Source organism: Prorops nasuta, unplaced genomic scaffold (assembly GCF_024137725.1).
Source record: "Prorops nasuta isolate Cenicafe-Biocafe unplaced genomic scaffold, Cenicafe_Pnas_1.2 PNAS00021, whole genome shotgun sequence".
Lineage (NCBI taxonomy): Eukaryota > Metazoa > Arthropoda > Insecta > Hymenoptera > Bethylidae > Prorops > Prorops nasuta.
Window position 1 is genome coordinate 2212008 of NW_027116818.1, and position 9808 is coordinate 2221815.

The following is a 9808-nucleotide window of genomic DNA, read 5'->3' on the forward strand; positions in this document are numbered from 1 at the left end:
TAATATAAGAACTTGCCTAATTTAATAGCATTAATTTGGCATACAAATTAACAGAACGGTACATATCGAACAAATGTATAAACAACGAGACTGATAAAAATGAGATTCACATTTTGGAGCGATTGTTCTTTGGTATTTAAGATTGCAGTTCGTCATCGATGATAATCTATGAATTTGTAAGCGTTAAGAATGATTCGGAGCAGAAGATACTCTTTATCGACGTTTCTCGAAAGAAAGCAATGGAAAAATCATGAAAACTTGTTATGTAGAAACTATGATATATTATATAGGTTTTATTATTAGAGATAAGAAAGAAAACTGCTCGGAATCTTTGATAAAGCTTTTCTCGTTAGAGACGTACCTTGAATTCTAAGCGAGGCAGACGCATCCGTCTCGTCGGAGGCGGTTGGATAAATGCAATATCTCCGAGGGAAATTAAGACCGCATGCGCTCGGCGCATTGTTCTTTAGATTCTCGAGTGCCTCTCGTTTCTTGCAACGATTCACAGTTGTGCGGGAACGCGAGATAGCTAAGATTTTTTTTCGACTCTCCTCTCTCCCCGTACGGTTCAGACGTACGTACGTACACTGGCACAATTTGTACATTGCAACATAATTCTCCTCTTTCCCCACTTAAATACTCTAGAGGACTCCGCATTACAATATAAAATATGAGGAACAGAATATTAAACATCACTTCGGGTTTAAAATAATATTTTTTACAAATTTCATCAACGACACTCATATTTAAAATCCTGTCCCTTACAAAGTTTCTTTCCACGGAGTCCTTGGACATTTAATATACAATTACGCTTAAATTTAATTAAAAATAGTATTGGTTTCTCATGGAAAATAAATGATTCTATCGTGGCTGATAAAATAAACAGCTATCGCTGCCAATTGGATATGTACTGAGCAAGAATTCTGTACTCCTTGTGTTCTCCAATATAATTGTTATTTCATCGTTTAACGCCTTCCACAAGCGAGGAACAAATTGATACATGGCGTTTCTTCTTCTTCTTCTTTGCATATTACAGCAAGATTGCGCTGATGGTGATGAATGTCAAGAGGATCATGAGTGGTCTTTTATTCGAACCGGATGCTGAAATATAAATTCAACTGTTTTTATAATAAGTCAAAGATGTATAATTCTCAAGAGACATGATAGTTTTTCCACGACAAGTACATGTAAACACACATATATGATCCTCGAATCAATATCTTCTTTTGTACATCAAGTTTCATTGTTAAAAAATGAAACGTCGATTTATTTCGACGAATATAGATTTTTTAAAATTGTTCCTTACATTCAACTGCAAGAATGCAGATGTCACCATTCAAGTTGTAGTTTTCCGAGCACCAGCAAACGTTACCTCGACACTGTAGTCCTCTCTGTCCATTGGTATCTTCCTTTTGGTAGCAATCGTAATCCGTGGTGCAGATTTCTTCCAGACCTGTGCCAATGATAAAGTTATCAGAATACTCTGTTATATCAATATTGAAATATAAGAATAATCAAAATTGTCGCCAACTACTGAGATTATTATGCAGTGTCTGTTCTTTTTACAGGAAATACCAGTGATTCAATATTTATCTCGTTAGTCATTGTATGCTGTATGATTAATAAAAAATTCTTTCACACTCCCCCCCCCCCCCTCTCCCACCCATTTTTTACCTCTGCTAAGAATGCATCTTCCTAGATCAACTTCAAAATGTAGCGAATCGTCGTTACATCTGCACTGTTTATCAATGCACGTTGTATTATCATACATTTCGTAACACTGCCTATCCTCCATACAATCGTCCAAGTAATTTTTAGCTTTTGAAAGACAATGTTTTGAATTCATATTAATAATTGTATCTGCTTTACAGCCACAAAGCCGATTGTTGTTATCGCTTTTAACACATTCCCCACCATCGACAATTTCGCATTCCTCGTGATGGGAACAGGGTTGCCCAAAACCTGAAACAATTTGAATGAGTTTGATTAAATTTAATGAAAATTGGATGTGATTATAACTATTACTTACCTAAGCTTTTCCAACATTTATTGTTAACTAAATGGTAACCATCGATACATTTGCAAACTCTGTCAGCGCACGTGGTATTTGCTAAAAAAGCCAAACACTGTCTTTCATCGGTACACTCAGAGGTTAATGCATCGATTACTGTAAGGGAAAATTTTAAGACTCAATTATATCAGAAGTGTATGAAATACTCGATTGGGACAGGAAACTCAGCAATATTGGAGTACCACTGTATGAAGGTATTAATAAGAAAAAAAGTTTGCTCACTTTTTAGACATTTTTGTCTATTATCTGCTGGAACATATCCCTTATCACAGAAACATTGTTTTGTTGTCAAATTGCAGTGGGCATTCTCTGTATTGCAATCTATCTTATGTGAACACACTCGGCCTATCAGTGTAACTGCAATGAAAATTACAAAAGTTAATATTTTTCATGGAGGGAGAGACAAAAGGAACAATTTTTGAAACAGATAAAAAATAAAATATCAACCCCCCATGGGCCAAATGTTTCTTAAAAATTTTAATACTTTTACATTTATTTGCATTAAACAATTATTCGTGAACTAAAAATTATAGTTATATCGTTCAATACATTAAATATATTTTGGAAATATTTACTTTCAAAATATACTTATGATTTTTTTTTATCATCATGACGGATCCAAAAATACAGTCGGAATTGTTTTTTGGCTATTAATCGGTTTTTTTAATGATTTATTATTCTTCCTGATTATATATATTTCAAGCAACTTTTATGTTAAATATTTTCAGAGGTTTTAACCATATTAGCAATATCCGTAATACAAAATAACGTCCAAAGATCCATTGAATCACATCTTCCCATGAGAAGCGAATAATTTTTCTATACTTTCATATATTATCAGTATAGAGGCGTATCAACTTGCCTTCTATTTCCCGGATACTGTCTGTTTTAAATAAATTCTAAAAGGAGATTTATATACATAATAGGTATGATTATAATATTATTAAATATCTAAAAATATATATAAGCAGGAAGGGTAATTGTCAGCAAACTGATTAACATTCAGAAAATGAGCTTGACTATATCTTTGGCCCTGTCAGTTCGATAAAAAATTTTAATTTTATAAATACTCTGAAAGTACACATTTCAATAATACGTTTGGTGCATTAAATAAAATAATTTTTATTCTAAAATAAATCTGCAATTTTGATACAGAAAATTTGATTGAAATTAAAAAAATATATACAAATTAACATTTTCATACATTTTAAATAGGTGCATCTTAAAGGGCAGATCTAAAAGCACTCTGTACACCCACCGTCAATCATAGTCAAAGTTAATTGCAATAAAATATTTTCACTTAAAGTTCAGACATGATCGCGTGTTATTCAGACATTAGTGGGTTAAATTGGCTTATAAGGGGTATAAGCTGGATACTGATAGGTGCAAAGCATTCTTGCAATGTGTCAAAAACAAAAACCAAAAATGATTTTTTCAGTAGCTAAACTTGAATATAGGGGATTAAAAATCAAAGACAAGACAGGACAAAACAAAACAAAAATAAAAAAAAAGATTGAAGCAAACTTCAATGAATTTGTAACCTGGTATTTGATCATTTACTGGAAGCGCCGATATCGTGCATGGCGTTTTTGTGTTATTTGCATCTTGGCAAAAGCAGACAGAATCTATGCACGTAGAGTTTTCTAGGCTATTACAATCAGCATCGCTGACACATGGAACTGTCGGTTCTGCAAAAGAAAATGTTTACCAATGTTTTTGAAAGCATTAACAAGCCATTCAAATAAGAATGTTTAAAATTTGGTATAAAATTATGACATTTAGTTTGTCACTCGTGCTATCCAGTTTAATATCATAATTTTCCAGCGTCAAATGATTTAAATACTCGTAGTGAATTCCTTGTGTCGCTAAAACGCTAAAAGCTTGCATGTTGCGCGTCAAAGATAGGAATATCGTATATAATAGATCCAATTTCACTGACGGTGCTATTACGACTCTATTCAATTTCATTAACGAGTTCGCCTGGGCGAAATCATCATCTGTCATGATTCGTTTCACACAATTATATAATGCGGCGTATTCGTTATACGAATGAAAAAAAATCGCTTTTAATTGTTAAAAGAAGAATTCTTTCAGCGTTTAAAACAAAAATGTAAAAAAATTAATGTTTCGAGGAATAATCGATCGCGAAAACTGGGTCGAGTTGTGAATATTTAGAGAAAACCTCTCCGATATTCCACGGGGATTATAGCAGGTATATCTGGTAATAAAGCTTCTTATTTCCTCAATCGGGATTATTATCAAAGCTTTCGGTTCTTTTTTATCCTAAAAGCAGTGAGATACGTGATTTATAATTTATCATTTGTAGAGTTACTGATGGAAAAGGGAAAATATCAATGATTACGTTAAGCTAAAATTATAAGATTCTTTGGTTCACCAGTCGCTATTATTTTCTTGAATTTTAATCGTTCCGTTGAAAATTAGCAATGGACTCTAGATTGCAAGTATTAAGCGCTTTATTAGGGTACGATTACGCAGCACAAGTTCCCGTCGCTAAACTCTACACGTCGTATAAATTAAGATTTATATATTATTTATAAACGTATAATATATCTGTTTATAAACGATTACTAATATGTCAGCCTCAACTCGATTATACCCAATACGTTTGTATACAAACGAAGCGAAGAATATACGAAGAATTCACCGAACGTCTCCTGAGGTTCTGACTTTCACGCTCTAAACGGCCGAAAAACCTTTTATAATTTTCTAATGAAACGCGCGCTTGAAATATCTTGGAGATATTCTCGGAAAAACCGGTGAATTCTAGTCGAATCTGGTGAAAGACTCGCGCTACTGCAGGAGACAAAAGTTATTTTTAATGGAATCTTATTGAAAGCTGTAGAAGAATATACAAAAAAATGAGAGGAAAAATTTGTGAAACGCGTTCAAGTCCAATTTTTTTTACAAATCCAACACACGTGAATAGGCCGTATTATAAATACAGAACAATCAACGCTTGGGAGCCTTGAAATCGCGCGATTACACAATAATCATAAACAAAATCCGCTTGGACGGTACAAAAAAGAAGAAAAGAAAAATCGCGCGACTAGCAGATAGGAGTAATGAAAAATACATTGGCAGGCGAAACTAATAGATTCTAGGAATTAATCGTTGTTCAATAGCAACGTCATTCAGCGTTATACAGGTTTAACGAAAGGAAACAAAAGAAAAAAAACTCGCGAGAAAAGACTGCGAAGAAAGTGTCAAGTGTCTCTACAGTAACGTGACTTTATCAACGGTCACCGCGCGGTGATAATAGCGATAGCAGAAACGATACTACCGAGATGATTTTCTATGGATTTAGAGTTTGCTTCGAGATGAGAGGATGTACAAAGAAAACGGAATAAACTTACCCAAGTTATCCGCTGCTATAAGATGTACGAGTGCGAATACGAGGAGAAGGTAAACCAGTTTGCTGCAGCACATGGCTAAAGCAGAGAGCGAAGAGTGTCCTTTGAAAATGCTTTATTCTTGGGGGAGTGTGAAAAGAGGAAAAAGAGAAAGAGAGAGGGGGGAAAGAGGGGAAATATTGTGTAGAGCGTAGAAATTGTGAGAGGCAGCGATCAAGCGAGGATCGAGGAGCATTGGCAGCAATGCGACTGGATAGTGGATGAGATGACTGGATCTGCTGAAACTGAATTCCCTGTTCCTTCGCTTCGGTTTCAGTATGTTGGTTGGAGCCGTTGGAGTTGGGCCGCTTACTGGCCTCCTCCTGTCTCTTTCCCTCTCTCTGTCTCTCTGTTTATCCATCTATATATTTACCTCCTCTCTGCGCCTTTAATATCCCCCATTCGAGTTCTTCTCCGCTTTATCACTTTTTGTTTTGTTTCTATTTCGCATCTACCATCAAAGGCGCGAGTATTCGAAATATCCAGCTCAAATTTATTAGCTTTTTTCCTTCCTTCGTTTCTAAATAATATATTGAAGTATTATTTATTTTTAATTTTTATATCCAACAGTCTATAATTGGAATATCTCGTTATATACAAAATAACGATAAGAAGAAGTCGTAAGAGGAAAAGAAACTATTATTACTAGATCCCTTTGAGTTTTATGCAAATGTAAAATACTTAAAAAGTTTATTTCTTTTAATTTTATTTGTAATTGCTGTAAAAACAATTTATCAAATTTTAATTAATCAATGCACACAGCCAATATTAATAAATTAAATATACTAAGATTGTATTTGCTTATCTCAAGTTAATTAATTTTTTATAAAGTTCTATTTTGTATAAAGGTCGAAATTATAATTATATTATAGTATACAATATCATTATGGTATATCCCGGCCGAAATCGAATTTATATATATATGTATATATACGCCTATATCTATCGCGTGGGACAAAAATTTCAATGTTTCCAACACAAATTATCTTTTCAGACGGTTATATAGAAACGAAGATAATATCAGTGAAAAAAATAGTGATCGGACAGAATGCTCGACAAATTGTTCGAAAAAACAATTATAATACAGGAAGTACTGGTTGATATACTTTAATATTAATTATCTTGGTGATCACTGATTAATCAACTTAAATAATTTACATGTAACATTTTAAGGATGAAAGTGTAGTTGTGAAATTAGCGAAACGGTGTAAAAGGTGTAGTCCCCGGAGCTATCAGTGAGAAAGATAAAACTGATAAGATTATCGAGGGCGTTTCTTTATAGAAATTGTGCCTAGCTTACATCAGTTAAACTTTTGACTCTTTACGCTGTGTGCCGTGATTCATATTGTCAGTGTTCATCGTTTCCTATTAAAAAAAAAAAACATGTCACTATTAATTGCAATAATCGTTTTGACAAACATCCACAGTCTCGCCTCTTATTCCTTCAAAGAACGTAAGAGGATCGTTATGTTGCTTTAGCTCTCTCGTTATTGATATAATTAATAATGAGAATAATGAAAAATTGTAGTGCCGATAAAAAAATTATTAATACATATATATAACATAATACAGGTTTAATATATTCAATGTAGGATATTCATTTGTAATTAATTATTATTTTTAGCCGAACCTATGCTGCTCAAAGTTGGTGAAGTGTGTAGGAGAGATTATGAGTGTATAAAACATGCTTATTGTCACGAACGTTCGGTGTGTGAGTGTGATTCTTTCTACTCGCACACTATTGACAATACTGCGTGCCTTCCTAGTGAGTAATACTGCCCACTATTTATTTAAAAAAATTCTACCTGAAAATGTTTATCTGTAATTTATTTCTATATATATTTGTTACAGTTGTTGGAAAGAGATGTGTGGATGACGATGGTTGCTTAATGATAAACAATTCATTATGTAGACAAACAAGCTGTGCTTGTAAGGACGATTTTGTGGTTGATAAACAAAATTCTTCGCATTGTTTGCCTAGTTAGTAGTTTACCATTTTTTTTTTTTTTTTTTAATTAATTGGGATGTGTGTAAAGTAAGTTTTTAACTGCATTGTTTAAAATATTTCAGGGCCTAAAAGAGTAGGTGAAAGTTGTCAGGATCATGACGAATGCCAGGAATCTATGGGTACTTATGCATTTTGCATTCGAGGAAAATGTGAATGCTTTGAGGAATACGTGTTCTCTAATGACACAATGAAATGCGTCAAAGGCAGAAGTAATATATTACATTTTTACATTAATGTATCTAATTATCAATATATAATATTTAATTATATTCTTTTCTTAAATGCGTCTATATAGGGTCTTCGGTTCTCTACGAAGATTGCAATACTAACGACGATTGTTTAGAAATTAAAGTAGAAAATCAAGGTCATATTTGCCAAGGTGGTAAATGCGTTTGTAAAGAAGCAGCAGCATGGTGTAGTAAAGGTTAATAAAAATAAAAGGCCAAATTATTATTTTTTGATACAGATAATTAGAATGATATATTTAGCGACATCAGTATTTGAAAATTATTAATCGTGTTATTTGTTTTTAGGCTCCATATTGACGCCCAGCATTGTAACTACATCCTTACTCATTTATTTAATTCACGCCATATTTAAACAATATTGATCTAATTTTATTATATATGTAATTATCATTAAGTAAATTAAAAATAAAAGTAAGTTTCTGTCCTTCAAATATATATATATATATATATATATATATATATATATATATATGTATATAAGTTTAATTACGTTATTATCGCATATTGAACCATTATAATTTCTACATATCATTTATCTTTATCTTTTATAAAAGGATGGCTATTGTTTTTTTTTATTTTGTAAAGTGTTCATGAATAAAATCTATACTTTTCTGACCTGTAAAAGCTTACGTTAATCGTATAAGAATTTAAATGAAAATTGCACGTTCTATTTATTTTTCTAATATCCATGTAATGTAGATTATTTTGCGCGACAAATTTTATAGTTTTAAATATTACCCGTATGCATGCAATTGTGCAGCACTCGAATCGAATGCGATTATCGATACTAGCGGAACTAACCTAATAGAGCCTAACCTAACCTATACACCTAACCTTAATCTATCGTGCATTCGTATTTCGTATTTTCGTATTATTCGTACAACAATCCAATTAAGCGAAGCAGGCCCAGCAGTTTTGTATCTTTGCTATTGTTCTACCTGAAATTCGCTCATACGATGCTTTTTATTTGTAATATTCTTGGCTAATTATTGGACTTAATTAAGAACACGTAGGTTCCTTTAATATTTTATACTTTTCTCACTGAACAGTAATACCTCTCGTTTATACATTTGCATTGCATTCAAGTTGGATTTAGTTTGTACAAAAAGATAATTGTAATATAGTACTCGAATTGAAATGATTTTAAGATTTATAACTCTTTTTTTTTACAATTGTTTTTTTCAGGATGTCTTGGATAAGAAATACTTTTAGGGTTGCTGTACAAATATGGACTCCACAAGTAACCGCAGTGAGATACCGTTACCACATTGATAAAATAAACAAGGGACCGTTGCTGAGACGTTATGGGTATGACGATGGTTTAGAATTAAGAGGACTATTGCCTCGCCCAGATGATAATAAAAGAATTAAAGAAATGAAAATTTACAAACCAAAAAATGCATGGAGCGAGAAAAGAGCTTTGTTCGGTCAAAATGATTATATTGACATTTTGGGATCTGGAAATATTCACCCAACTAGAGTTATATACAATGTACCCAGTTGGTTGAGGGGTGTTAAAGGTAACGAATATCAATTGCTATTAAGGAAACGAAAAATATGGAAGCATGGTATATTCCCAATTGCTAGACCTCAAAAATGGAGAGATATGCAAAAGAGAATCAAATATTTATATAAACATTTGAATCAAGAAACCAGGACATGGTTTTCCAAACAGTAATTATGTTTTAGTAAATAACTATTGCAATGCAATAATATAATTAATGTAAAGCTCACATTGAAAATTTGAAATATTTGTTTTGTAATATGAGGTAACAGAATAAAATAGTGAGTTTACTTTTATTGACAAATAATCATTATCCATCGAATATACAATATTTTTACAGTGATGAAAATGGCAAATACTTGTCCTGTATAAATACTCGTTATCACTATATATAATAAAAAGTTTAATGACTGTTTGCACATATGTACATAACAAAGCTCAAAAAGTATACAATCAAAAAAGCAGGCAAAGGTTCAATGAAATTTCATTTCACTTGTATAAGTACAACTTTTATGTCATTTTAAATGATTTTCTTTTAGCTTGATTATGTGTTTGTATGTATATATG

General features: G+C 32.3%; 3 protein-coding genes across 4 annotated transcripts; 2 read left to right on the forward strand and 1 right to left on the reverse strand.

Moving 5' to 3' along the window:
* Positions 1–86: 86 nt before the first annotated feature.
* Positions 87–5797, reverse strand: LOC136780889 (prion-like-(Q/N-rich) domain-bearing protein 25). 2 transcript variants are annotated; one of them, XM_066739469.1, is made up of 7 exons: positions 5446–5796; positions 3613–3759; positions 2294–2428; positions 2030–2167; positions 1675–1962; positions 1307–1453; positions 87–1101 (listed from the first exon to the last, which is right to left on the reverse strand). In XM_066739469.1, exons 1-7 carry the CDS (start codon positions 5516–5518, stop codon positions 1031–1033), a joined length of 999 nt encoding a protein of 332 aa, XP_066595566.1. In that variant the 5' UTR covers positions 5519–5796; the 3' UTR covers positions 87–1030. The 2 variants fall into 2 exon arrangements, with proteins under 2 accessions (XP_066595566.1, XP_066595568.1); XM_066739471.1 differs by lacking the exon at positions 3613–3759 and having other exon boundaries at positions 5446–5797.
* A 967-nt stretch (positions 5798–6764) lies between these two features.
* LOC136780890 (latent-transforming growth factor beta-binding protein 1-like) lies at positions 6765–8337 on the forward strand. Its single transcript, XM_066739472.1, has 6 exons — positions 6765–6934; positions 7106–7246; positions 7333–7461; positions 7552–7698; positions 7785–7913; positions 8023–8337. Exons 1-6 carry the CDS (start codon positions 6865–6867, stop codon positions 8097–8099), a joined length of 693 nt encoding a protein of 230 aa, XP_066595569.1. The 5' UTR covers positions 6765–6864; the 3' UTR covers positions 8100–8337.
* A 216-nt stretch (positions 8338–8553) lies between these two features.
* On the forward strand, positions 8554–9537 carry mRpL51 (mitochondrial ribosomal protein L51). Its single transcript, XM_066739770.1, has 2 exons — positions 8554–8746; positions 8923–9537. Exon 2 carries the CDS (start codon positions 8924–8926, stop codon positions 9413–9415), a length of 492 nt encoding a protein of 163 aa, XP_066595867.1. The 5' UTR covers positions 8554–8746; position 8923; the 3' UTR covers positions 9416–9537.
* The last annotated feature ends 271 nt before the right edge of the window (positions 9538–9808 follow it).